This window comes from Lipotes vexillifer, unplaced genomic scaffold (genome assembly GCF_000442215.2).
Source record: "Lipotes vexillifer unplaced genomic scaffold, Lipotes_vexillifer_v1.1 scaffold1306, whole genome shotgun sequence".
NCBI lineage: Eukaryota > Metazoa > Chordata > Mammalia > Artiodactyla > Lipotidae > Lipotes > Lipotes vexillifer.
This window is the reverse complement of record NW_006786512.1, coordinates 638,604-652,159: the sequence shown is the minus strand read 5'-3', so window position 1 is coordinate 652,159 and position 13,556 is coordinate 638,604. Positions and strand designations below refer to the sequence as shown.

General features: G+C 43.1%; 1 protein-coding gene across 1 annotated transcript in view; it reads right to left on the bottom strand.

Annotated features, from left to right (window-relative positions):
* ITGA6 (integrin subunit alpha 6) overlaps positions 1-13,556 on the bottom strand; it is a 74,873-nt gene that overhangs the window by 8,989 nt on the left and 52,328 nt on the right. Inside the window, exons 11-23 of the mRNA XM_007458840.1 lie at positions 13,273-13,334; positions 8,746-8,906; positions 8,436-8,579; positions 6,916-7,031; positions 6,610-6,799; positions 6,439-6,522; positions 6,262-6,341; positions 6,033-6,110; positions 5,843-5,945; positions 4,242-4,415; positions 3,963-4,061; positions 3,752-3,862; positions 3,556-3,654 (exon numbers count right to left, since the gene is read on the bottom strand). Of these exons, the coding sequence (XP_007458902.1) occupies positions 3,556-3,654; positions 3,752-3,862; positions 3,963-4,061; positions 4,242-4,415; positions 5,843-5,945; positions 6,033-6,110; positions 6,262-6,341; positions 6,439-6,522; positions 6,610-6,799; positions 6,916-7,031; positions 8,436-8,579; positions 8,746-8,906; positions 13,273-13,334 (1,501 nt within the window). The remainder of the gene's footprint in view (positions 1-3,555; positions 3,655-3,751; positions 3,863-3,962; positions 4,062-4,241; positions 4,416-5,842; positions 5,946-6,032; positions 6,111-6,261; positions 6,342-6,438; positions 6,523-6,609; positions 6,800-6,915; positions 7,032-8,435; positions 8,580-8,745; positions 8,907-13,272; positions 13,335-13,556) is intronic.

Genomic DNA, 13,556 nt, shown 5'->3' with positions numbered 1-13,556 from the left:
TTCCCTACATCACTCTGTCATGTAATATCCTACGCTCTTATTGAACATCAGTATAAGAAACCTCCCAATGAAGGGATTTTCCTATCTTTTACAAAACTCCCTATTAAAGACACCATCCCCTTAGTGAGTGTTCTTCATATCAGAAATCCATCTTATAAAAGGATCCATATCTCAAGTTCTTCTCTGAATTTAGAACCAAAAAAAGAGAAGCTCCTCCCCCCGAAAAATGATGTGCCTACTTTCACCCATCACATTCTTTCTCATCTTTGGCAGCCAGGAAGCTCAGACACTCTCTTCCTACTTCCTTAGGAATGAAATGGGGGTATATAAGTACAACCCATAAGTAATCTCCTTCCTTGGCTTACTTCAACAATTCTCTCCCAGTTTGCAATCTCCTAGACCGTGAAATTCTTCACAATTGACACTATCTTGTTCAACTTTGCTTCTCTAGCATTTTTGCAGGGAAGGCACGCAGTGTGTCCATGGCTAACTGGATTGTTAATTGGATCAATTTAACTGATACTAAAGTTTTAGTAACCACATTAGCTGTTTCAGTTAGGTGACCAGCTCTCTCTTTGTTGTAACAATATCTTGAAAGTGTTTTATTAAGAAATGAACACAAAACTCTTGAAATAGTTGGGTTATAAGGAAACAAAGGCTTTTTTTTCATCTTTTTAAAGCCAGGATTAGAATAAAAGCAATGGGAAGATGTTTCAATATTAACACCAAAAGACAAGACTAAATTACTTAACTCCTTTGCTTCTATCTCCAAAGAAAAATGATCTAGACACTGGAAAAGAGAGAGGAACCAAGATATAAATGAAATTGAAACCCTCAGTTAAGTGAGGGAATAAAAAATGAAGGCATCCTGACACTTGAATTAAGTTTGAATCTTTAGGCCTCCCAAAACTGCACCTTAAAATCTAAAGAAACGTGTAGATATGATACCTGAGCTACTACTGATTCTCAGAAATCAGTTATTAGAAGAGGTAACAGAAGACTAGAGATTTTTTTAAAGTCTTGGTTTTCAAAAGAAATGGGTTCTAGACATGAGACTAATAACCCATTTTCAAATCTACCAATTATTAAACAAATCAAGTAGGATTACAGCACAGATTCCAATTCCCGTTGGTAGGCATGGGCTCTCGAAGCCCAAAGAACATGAAATACCCAAGAGAACCTCATCTGCATTTGTGACCCAGCCATGAGACTGGATACGAAAGGACTTAGTTCCATTATCTTCAAGAAAACAAGAGCACCTGATGAGGGGCTTTGAGCCCGAGGTCTGGCCTTAACTCCACATGCTAGTCCTGTGACCCTGAGGGAGAGACAACCTTCCTTTTTGGACTCAAGTTTTCTCATCTAAACTTGAGATTTGGGGACTTAATGGGGAGCAAGTGTCACAGAGCCAAAGAACAGGAGCCGTGAAGTCAGACAGGTACAGATTTCAATCCAGGACCCCAAATGACATCCCCTCTCTATGCCTGCTTCCTTTTTTGTAAAGTGGGTACAATGTCTACCTTGGCATTCTTCTGTAGTCTAAATGACAGCATATCGGTAAAGCATCTAGTAGATGGCAGACATTTAATTAATATTTTATTAATGTTAGTCCCTTCCCCCTAAAGTATTCTTTCTCTTGGCAGCTCTAAAAACTCAGTGATTCTCCGGGCTGCTGATTAAAAGTCACAGGAAGTTAGGGCTTCCCTGGTGGCGCAGTGGTTGAGAGTCTGCCTGCCGATGCAGGGGACACGGGTTCGTGCCCCGGTCCGGGAAGATCCCACATGCCGTGGAGCGGCTGGGCCTGTGAGCCATGGCCGCTGAGCCTGCGCGTCCGGAGCCTGTGCTCCGCAACGGGAGAGGCCACAACAGTGAGAGGCCCGTGTACCACAAAAAAAAAAAAAAAAAAAAAAAAAAAAAAAAAGTCACAGGAAGTTATAGCAACTGCCTTCAGTCAGAGAGGGAGTTAAAGGATTCTCAGGGAGGGTGTAGTTCAGTTGACAGTCCTTATGATGCCCTATTAATAAGAGGTAGAAAGGTGGGCTGGAGTAATCTGCAAAGGTAATGTAAGGTCATGGTGAGGGTACGTCCTGGTGAGCCTGGGACAGACAGTCCTGGATTGCACCACATGCCCCAGCATCCTGCCCAGATAAACGTGTCCTGGTTTGTATGATAAATTTTAACAGCTAAGGGCTACTATATCCCAGAAACCAAGGTGATCAGGGAGACTCACTGGATTTTCAGCTGGTGAAAGGACTGAAGCCAGGACACTGTCGTAAGTACATCAGTAGATCAGCTTCAGTACAGTAATTCACAATCTTTCCTTCTCCATTCATTCTCTTTTGCAAAACATTCCCAACTGTAACCTGCAGGCATTTACTTTTAGAGCTTGATACAAGCCCCTGTGGGTGCCAGACCCCCACAAGGAACCTCTGACTAGTGGTACACAAGCTCCTACTCTTGTTCAATAGTTTTCTTAATTACCTGGAGGAAGACACAGTAGGCATGCTTCTTGGTTTTAAAAAAGATAAAGCTTGCAGGGATAGAAAGTTAACAAAGAGCAAATGACCGAGACTCAAAATTATGTTGTAAACCCAAACAACGGACCAAAAGTAAATCACATAAAATGCAAGGATACACTTAAAGGCATGCATTTAGATTTTTAAAATTTGCTCAAGGGTGGGATATGGGAAATACAGCTTGACAGCACATTCTGATGAAAACACCTGGAAGTTTCAGCAGAACACAAACGTAAAAACGGTAGCTGCTAGAAATGCAAGCAATCCTCAGCAACCATTTAAAAAACAATTTTTGGCTGAACTAACAGAAGCTTGGGTCTGAGACACTGGGAGGCAGGTTCGGGTAAGCTGAAGGAGGCAGACCACACGTCCGCTCAGCCCTGCCTGGGGCCGGCCCAGGAAGGGCAGAGACCTGGAACCAGTTCAGCTGCGCCAGGGCAGGACGAAAAACTGAAGAGCTGGGTGCTTAGCTCTGAAGAGACCTGTCCGAGGAGGCGTGACAGTTTCCTTCAATTATTTCAAAGGCTGCTACGTGGCTGAGAGAGAGGACTTATTTTGGACTTGTTCCAGGGGGCCATAACCAGAGACTGATTTTATAAGATTCAACTCTGGATTCCTATATAGAGATCGTTTCTAGTAACTGCTGCTGGCCACACATGCCACGAGCTACCCCATAATGCAGTGAGGCTACCGTCACTGGGGGCACGCCGACAACAGTGACAAGCGTCAGGGGCGGTACAAGACGTGGGGTCTTTATAGACTTGGGAGGTGCACCCATTCTCTCCTTGAGCCAAGAGCTCTCAAATCTACCCCATGCACCACAGATCGAGATGACCCGGGAATCACTTCTTTCTGCAATGATTCTATTGAAACACTGCTTGGGGTGGGCCGCACCTTAAGATACCATCTGCTTTCTCCTTAAAGAGGGTAACAGTGCCGTGAGGGAAATGAGTTCCAGAGCAGCACATCCTCAGGCCACGGGCATGGGGTGGAGGAGAGAGATCTGCTCTGAGCTGAATGAAGCCCGGGGACCCCTCACCTGAGTGCCTGCATTGGGCAGCTTAATATTCTCGGTGGCAGCAGTTACATCAATGGAAGCCCGCACGAGAATGTCCAGGTAGTTCATCTTGGAGTACTCCTGTCGGAGACAAAGTTAGTGAAAGCATTAGTGAAGAGGGAAATGTCCTGGGAGGTGGCAGACAACTTGAGGGGCACAGCCCGGCAGCGGAGCCCACCTCCAGAAACGTGCTGTTCCAGAGCCTCGAGCGCAGAACCACAGAGGCCTTGCTATCCAGCCCTCGGAGCGGGCACTGGATATTCACACAGTTCACGTTCACACTGCAGTTCTGGGGAGAAAAGGAAGAGCAGGGGTTACGGCACAGTGGTCTGGGGAAGGCCTTCCCGCCACCTCCTGTCAAACGCTCACAGCTCTTGAAAAATACTTACAAGGGTCTGGTATTTTCTTTCGGCAAATAAAGAAAGTTTTCTACCATCGTCTGTCTGTCTTTCAGCAATTTCTCGTTTCTTTCTTGAGTTGTGAGCCTCCTGAAAAGAATTACATCCAAAGTAGTTCCACCTAAGGTAATTTTTTGGTACTACTGTACAAACCTCTTGAGCTCTCCCTCCCAAACAGTGCCAAATTCACATGACTGACAATTAATCTTCATCCCTTCTCCCATCACCAAAGGCGCAGAAATAATTTAAGTGTAAAATCCACCAACCTACCTTTAGTTTCAGGAAGTTTATTTCATTTTGTGGCTGACAAGCTATCTTTTCCAATCCTTTGGATTCTACTTTCACCAAATAAAGCAACCATTTGCCATTGCTAACTTCTTTTGGCCACTGGATATTCAAGGTTGCTGTGCCGAGGTTTTTAAGAGGTTTGCCCAAGTTAATCACCTGTTAGGAAATAATACATAATTATCTCAGTGTAATTCCCTCAACATAAAATTAAGTAAGCAGTTCCTGTTGCCAAGAGAAAAAAAGCCAAAATATCTGGCATAATACTACGATAAAAGCACAGTTTCCAAAACTGGAGTATGGATAGGGCATTCAAAATAGAGATTTGTAAAAAAAAAAAAAAAAATAGAGATTTGTGCTTAAAGATTCCTGTCAATAAAAACAGAAAGAAAAGAGAGATCAAAGAGAAATAATTGTTCATTCAATCCAGGAACAACTTTTGTTGTAACAGAATCTGCAGTTAGATATGCCAGGCTCTCAACAGACCCAGGAAAAAGTCACATGTGTGTTTGTATATCACTCTGTAACCACACTGCCTGGCGGATGACAAAGCCTGTGTGGAGGCAGTGCACCCACAACCTGCTTCTGGGAAGCCCCCCCTGCTGCAAAAATGAAGCTGCCCCCGTCCTTACTATGCAGGGGAGGCTTGGGATAAACAACTGACAGACCCGGAGTAGGACCCTTCTGGCAGCCAGGAACCCACGAGTGCAAGCTGGGGGCGGGCAGGGAGCAGCTCCCTGCAGCAGAAATCGAAAGAGTTTGTGTGGAGGACTTCTCCGGAACCCACAGACCTCTCCTTCAGCCACATCTGCCTAGGTGCCATGACCACCACCCACTACCTGTCCCATCCATGTCTGCAGAGCTAAGAGATGCTTTCAGAGGAGAATTCTGCCTCTTCACCTTGTTGCAGTCACCGGTGGGCCCATTCTTGTTACTTCAGACTTTCACACCTCAACAACGGTCACTGTGTTTTCAGGAACATGATTGGAGACACACAGACCTAAACCTGCCTATGACTTAGGAGCCACCTCTGTACCGTGAGAATATGTTCATTCAACGGGACCAAGAGCCACTGGGATTGCCTACTTTGAAATGGGTCAGAGCAACCACTAGTCTTCCTTACTGGCATATGCCAAACCCACATTCACCATCACAAACCCGGGCTCGGGAAAGGATGTGAACATTAACCACAAGCAGTAAGAGAGATGACCTTATGATAGAGAAATAAATAAATCATAACACATTCTAAAGCCAGATACAAATTACTTTGAGATTTTTGTTTTATAGACAGACTCTGGAGGGGGAAAAATCGATTTTTCCTTTCTCTCTACACCACATGTACATTAAAACTCTCTAGGACCAAACTGAACTGGATTCTGAACAGAATCTTATGTTGAATGACAGCTGTGGTTCTCCATTCTGGAAAACATGACTTTTACACTAAGCCAGTATGGTGTTTAAAAGCTGGCAAACTCACTTTATCATGTTTATTTATTATTATTTGTTAAAATTACATATTCAAGACCATATACAGCACATGTTAGCTTTCAGTACATAGAACAGAAGGGCCAACTGCAGCCACTTACCCTGAACTCAAACTCAATTAAACTTCCCACTTCCTCTTCAGATCTCATAGCTTGCTCACCAATGACTGTACCTCCAAAATACACCTGGGAAGGTTTAGCAACTCTGTTAAATTAAAAAACACCAGTTTTAGCGAGGACTGTAAATGGTTCTTTCAAACACTGATTTGTTGTGCTAAACACAAACACTTACCCGGAGACCGATAACAGCAGTTCAATAACCACTCTTGCTGTAGCTGTAATTGAAGCCAAATTATCTTGATTGCTTGTTCTGAAAATGAAAAGGACACAATAGGGTTTTATTTTAACAGTCAGTTTTCTCATTAAATTACACTTCTTTTATGATTTAGATAAAGGCCGATTCATTGACTGGCTGTGTTTTCATGAAACAATTCTGAATGGAAGGTTGAAAGAACTCTTACGTTTCCAACTTCAGATTAATATCCAGATCTGTGGTGTCAAAGGTGATCTCAGTTGTACTTAAAATTAAATAAAAAGTAACCTAAAAAAACAGACATAGCTGTTAACACAGACTGAGCATATCGACACTGTAATGTTATTTAAAACATTAAAATACAGTATGTAAAGGCATCACCTACACTGGAATTTCTTTTAAAAGGGTTCCCAAGCTCACAGTCTGCTTGTGAGCCGTTCTGGTTTGCAACACAACTCAACTGTTTCTCCTGTAACAGAAGAACATACCAGATCACAACACATTCACCTGCCACACGATGTTTTTTCCGTCCAACATGGTCTCCAGAAATACTTACAGGGAAAGCCCTCAGTTCTCTATATGCAGAATAAGTCAAAGTGTCCGGAAAAGTGGCGATGAGTTTAGCTTCGTGAGCGTCATCACCATCTTTGGCGGGATTCTTTGGGTTGGAAGGGCTGTTTGTCACTGTTATTTCTAAAGCAATGTCCTTCTGATCTTTTAGAACTAGTTCTGGTACACCTTTTTGACTATTGGGGAAAAAAAAGGAAAATGACAAAGTTCTCAATACATTTTCAATAACCCTTCACAAAAAGTCACTGCAAAGCCAGAGTCATTTGTGCTAGTGCTATGGAGCAATTCTTACATTGGTAAATAAGAAAATTTGTCTTGATTTCCTTCTCGGGTACAAAATTTATATTCTAGTTTAAGGTTGCTGTTACATACGTTGTCGTCTCCACATCCCTCTTTTAAGAAGTGCACCTGTAGGAAAACAAAATCGTTGTAATTTACATCACTTAGGACTCTAAATAGGTGACTGTTTCCATACAGTTCATTTCCCTGTGTGACAATTACGACAGCAGAATCCAAGCTACAAACATACTTTGCATCAAACGCCCACTCTGTCCTTTAATGAAACTGTGTTTTCAGAACACTCCGGCCAGAGCACTGAGGTGCTGTAGGAGAGTAAAGAGTAAACCTGGCTCTGCTGCTCACTCAGTTGTATGGCTTTGGGCGAGTCACTTAACCTTTCAGAGTCTAAGTTTCATCACAGGTGACATGGGATACCACCTCCCTACTCTACAGGGTTACTGTAAGAATTACCAATAATAATGACAGTGCTACCTAACACATGATTACATATTTTAACTCATGTAATCCTCACAAGGGACCTATGAGGCATATACTACTCAGAGCCCCATTGCACAGATGGGGAAACAGAGTTCAAGGTCAGGAAAGCAAAGGGCAGAGTATCTTGCACTGTGCTAAGGGGTGCTCAATAATCACACTGATAAATAATTAGGAAAACCGTCTCCTTGCTTGTCACGTTTAATGTGACTATGGAGCTGGCAATATATACAAGAAATGTTAATGTGACTATGACATTGAGAGTATATTGAAAAGTATACAAGGAACTATGCCTGATGACAATAAACACTACAATGTGCAGATTTAGGCATCAGCCCCCAAGCCTAACTCACTCGTGAAAACCTTCGTCAGTGAGCCATTAGAACCAGGTGCCTCAGAGTGGACACTCCAGTATGAACTAGATTTTGACAACAAGTACAAAACGCCAAATCAAGATGTCACCGCTCCCCAGCCTAATCTGGCATCTCAGCCATCCTAAACCCTAGCAAAGAGACCGCACCTCGTAAGTGGTATACAGCAAGCCATCCAATATAAATTTTTCTCCCTAAGATTACAGAGGCTACATTAGGCACTAAATGACTATTTCACTGTTAATACATTTTTGCCTAGCTGAATTTTGATACTCCTTGATTTTAATGTTCAGACTAACAACAGTTTCCTTTCTACATTTTAATGCTCTCAGTGGTAAAATACAACACATTTTTCTTCCTACATACAGCTACAGGAGAAACTTGATGTGAGAATAATAAATTCTGTCAATTATAGTCTCAATAAGTTGCAGTGGCCAAAAATTATTAAGAAAAATACTCTCTGGCTCCAAATTGTACCCTGTATATGTTCACTGCTAATTTGGGAAACATTTTCTGCAACAAACCTTGCATATATTAAAAAGCTTATTTACTGCAAAGGAATGGCCTTTAGAGCAAATCAATCACTAGTTCTACTGCCCCCAGAGATGTCTGATTTAGCATAATAACACGGCAAACAATTGGCAAAATGAAAGTCAGAAAGACTTACATCTGTATGAACAGACTTGGGTTCGTTTGAATTCAGAATTGGAAGAACTTCTGGAAGCGAATTCACTCGCCTCCGAGGGCTCGGCTCTTGGATCTCTACTGAAGCTGTTATGGGGATGGGACGCAGTTTATCTCTGATATTTTCCTGGAAAGTATGCAGAGATACAGTTAAGCATGACATACATGCTACTGGGGAACTCCGAAACAATGCTTTCCTTTGTACTGGAAAATGGGTTGCTAGTATAAATGTCAGAAATCTCCACGTCACCACGGACCCCCTTTAAAAGAACTGATCTGTCTGCAGCCCTCACCTGGAGCCAGAGGGTTTCCTCCATGCACGCCTTCTGCTTCTGCCTGCTCAGAGTGAGCGCCTGCGTATATTTGGGCTCAGAACCGTGGTTTCGAAACTGAACTCTTGATGACAGCCCAGATTTTCTTCTTTCCTTTTCAGCCTCCAGCGTGCCCGCAATGGCTAGGTGAAATCAACAAAATCATGGCAACTCAGAAGTGCATTCATACACAAGGCAGCTGTAAGTATGGTGAGTTCCTTTTTGATATATTTTAATCCCTCCTAGAACACTTTTTCCCACTGCCATTGTTTTCCTTCATATTTCCTTGGTAATGTACATTCTGACTGAATTATGATGTTTCAAATCAAGCTGTTCTCTCCTACCCATTGCTGTGAACAATGTTTTAAAGCTACACTTCCATTGGGCCACCTGGGGGAGCTCGAGAGTAAGTCAAAACCTCAGAGCAGCATCTAAGAATCAGTTTCTGACTGTGTTTCTAGAACTCAGAGTACCTCAGACAACAGGAGGGCAGCCAACACTCCCTAAGCGTCTAAACTGGCTCCCCCTTCAACAGTCCGATGCTTAAATTCAAAAAAGTTCTCTAGATCAGCAGCAGGGGCTTCTCCTGAGTTGTGTCAGGAATGCAGAACCTTGGGCCCCAGCCAGACCTACTTAACCCGAATCTGCATTTTAACAAGATCATCAGGTGGTTCTTACACACATTAGCGAGAGAGAGGCATGGACATTATATACACTACCAAATGTAAGGTAGATAGCTAGTGGGAAGCAGCCGCATAGCACAGGGAGATCAGCTCGGTGCTTTGTGACCGCCTAGAGGGGTGGGATAGGGAGGGTGGGAGGGAGGAAGACGCAAGAGGGAAGAGATATGGGAACATATGTATATGTATAACTGATTCACTTTGTTATAAAGCAGAAACTAACACACCATTGTAAAGCAATTATACCCCAAAAAGATGTTAAAAAAATTTTTAAAAAAAGCTTTGATAAAGGATAGTTGTCTAAAAGAGGAACAATATATATTAGAGATGGAGATGTCTTTTGACAATAGGATGAGACTTTTCACTTAAAAAAGAAAAAGAATTACAAGGTAAAATATACTTCCTTTCAGGGGCTAGAGGGCCCGTTTGTCAGCTAATAAAACTCCGACAACCGAAGTTTCCCCTTCCAAAGCCCCAGAAGGCACATCCTGCTTGCGATTACCTACAACCCCAACAGAGCTTGGAGACAAGCTAGGGTTTGGATGATCAAAAATCTCATTTCTTGACTTCAGAATGCATTCGTTGCCAGTTTGCTATATGTAACTGCTAACTCTAACTATGTTTCTTTATGGGCCAATACTTAAATGACTTACATTTATTAATCACTCACTAACCATCAGAAGAGGAAGTGAACCAGTGTGTACAGGGCCAGGGCAGGTAGCTTCAAAGGAAAAAAATCTGCTCCAGAAAATGAATAACCCATGTTCTAATATTCACGTTAGAGTTTGGAAGAGACCTTTTTAAGAGCATCTATTTTAATTCCCTCTTCTTACACATGAAGAACTGGAGGCCCACAGAGCTAGGTGCCTGGCCCAGGGTCCTACAGTGAGGGATGGAGGCAACTCCTAAAGTCTCTGTCACAAACACAAAAGACGACTGCCTTACAAAGCCTCTTAGACATGCAGGTTCCCACTTCCCCTAGGCCTCTGCACAAGTCACTCTCCCCTTCTGCCGGCTGGACCACCCTTACTTTTTGACTCCCCGTCACTGGCTGACTAACCCTACTCCCCCTTCAGATCTCAGCGTGGACATCGCTTCCTCTAGGAAGCCTCTCCTCGCCCCCAATGGGGGTCCGACAGTATTCCTCTCATAACCACACTTAGCCTGCTGAGCTGTGACTGCCTGACCATCTTCCCAGGCAAAGCCGTGCCAGGGATCACCTCGGTCGGTTCACCACTGTACTCCCCGGCAACAGCAGAACACCTGACATAAATATAATTGGTAGAATAGATGAACAGAAGCATACACGCCAATACAGCCAATGCACATTTGCGCACACACAACGTGACGTTATCCTTATGCTGAAACAATAGCTGTTCCAATATGGAAGGCCAAAATTTAGAAATGACAGTTTCAACAGTAATTTCTGTGTCCATCTAAAGAATTCTTAAATGTCACGGCTGCCAAATGGAATGTGCCTCCATTTTAGGCCCTCTGTGAACCTTGACATCATCCATTTATCAGTGACCTGCTAACTTCACAATGAACCAGACGAAGGCTCACATGCTGAGTGCCCCTCACAGCAAAAGCAGGGGAGGGTGTGGGTGCATTAAAACCGTTTATCTACCAAACCCACTCTAACCTTTTCTGACCCTCCAGGCAGTTCACATCATCTTAAAATCCTTGCCGGCCACCTTTGCTGACCTTTTGAGGGGCAAGCCAAGTAGAATAGTCATTAAGGCTCAATTATAAATATCTGTACGTATGGAACACCACATCTGAGGACTGCTGAGTTAAAACAGCCTAGTCAAACAATAAGCTCACACTCTCTGACACTGGAAACACAGATTTTAGAGGTATTAACTTCTGCAGCTTTCTGCAAGTTCTGCTTTATTTGATTCAGAATTTCCCAATACCATGGAAGCAAAGGCAATGAAAACAGTTTTTCTCTCAATGTCTTCAGAAAAAAAAGTTCTATCTATAGTAGGCCATCCATACACACTTGGTTAATGGAGTAGTTACAGAATATAAAATTAATTTACATGGCATCACGTGCAGCATTAAAGCTAAAGAAAGTTTGTAATTTATTTTGTATAAATGATTGATCTGGGGGAAGACACGGAGTGTTCTGGTGAGATTTCACGTCTACAGGCAAACAGAGTGGTTTGAGAACACGACCAATAGAATAAAAAACGTGTCTCCGTTTCCTCTCCTTGCCCAGTCAAAGAATCACTGTTTCTCCTGGTCTCTCTAGGCCACTTCCAAACACAATGTTTTGTAAAAGGCCCGTCACCCAAGCCAGCAAGTGTAAGGCACTGTATTTGGGTAAAAACAACACAAACTACACTGAGAGGATGACAGATTGTGAGAAATCATAAAATGTGTCGTCACCGAAAGCCACACAAAAAACGATTTTCTGTACTCAATAAAATACCAGCTACATCAAAAGTAAAGTGAAAGGCCACGGCTCCTCCGGTGTAGAAAGCCCTAATACACGCATACCGTGCACACTCCATGCAAGGTCCACAGATCCTGTGGGGAGACTGTACAGCAGAAGGTGGCCCAGAAGAAGGGGCCTAAAAAGGTCAAAGAGATGAAGAAACCACCTGAGGACAGTTTAAAATCTGGTAAGATGAAGGCCAAGTGGGCCTATGACAGCATGGATTGGGTGAAGGCCGACTTAGTTGTCAAATTCTGGGGTGTTATAAAGGGACATTTTTTAATAAAGAAAAGAAAGTAATACTTTAGGTAACACAGACAAACCCTAAGAGAACTCACTCCATCTCAAGGTAGAGTAAAAACTGAAAGCCATGAGAATAGACCACCCTGTCCTTCCAGAAAGCTTCTCCTGGGGGCATTGCTGGACTAGAATACCAAGCTGCTGGGACCACGGCCGACCCAGGAAGGAAATCACCCTCACTCTGTACTTCCTCTTCGGGGAAAAGATTTTCTTTAAATTCCTAGGCCCCCAACTTCACTCTGGCTTACTCCTGAAGAGGTGCAGCTGCTACTAAAACATACCAGACAAGGCCTTGGTGATCATCACTACTGTGAGAGTATCGTTAAAAATTTGTCAAACTTTGTGGCAAAACTCCTATTCGGGTTATAAAGAAAGGAAGCGGACTAGACCTTATAAATGACAACCTGCTTTCCCCACCTTATCTCATTTGCTCTCCACCACAATCCTATGTAGTAATTCCTATCAGAAGCATTTTTTTTTTTTTTAAACTGATAGGAAAATAAAAACTCAAACGTTAAGGGACCTGCTCTGTGTTGAACGGTCAGTCAGCATCGGTGCTGGAACCAGAAGCAGGGCCCAAGTCTCTGAGTTCTCAAGGCCGGCCTTCACGTTCCCCCAGGGCCCACCTTAAGGGACACAGCTTGGGTGTTCTGGGCCACGGAGGCCTCTGGGAGGGGACCGGGCAGCAAAGAGACTGTAAACTGGCAATTATTAGAGCAGGACACGGGCTCCTGCGGTCACTCTTTTACAGCTACCACCCGCCACCTCACAAGCACAAAACCAATTTTCCACACTGCTTTTCAAAGACAGAAATGGAGGAAACAGTTGTGGAAGCAAATGAGTACTTTTCCAAGGCATTCATTCTGTCCTACACCATCTGCTCTGGAAACTTCAAATGGGGACCAAATGCAGTTTTCCCCTTGGGCTTCACCCTCCTGATTAAAGAGGAGACAACAGATAGACTTAGTTCTTTAAACCAGAATTTATGGACCTATTCTGGCCATTACAGTTTTTTATTCTTCTTTTATTTATGCAACTTTCAACCTGGCAGACAGAAAAGATATAATTTTAAAAGTACCAGGTACTTACTTATTGAAGGATTGTAACGAGTGGGTTTGGCAGTATATTCAAAACAGGCCTTAACCTTCAGGCTGTATAAAATCAAACACATATTTCTTAAGAGATGCATTATTGCCCTAGAAAAAAATCCCAACACGTTCCCCAACCCTGAAATCCCCCCAGAGACGACTGATGAGTAAAATGTTATATATTCACTTGACAGATTCCTCTTCCCTTTGCCCATTTCTCTTAATCTTCCCTGTGGCTCCTCAGGGTAACAGGGCCATCATCAAGCAGAGACGTGACACTGGGGG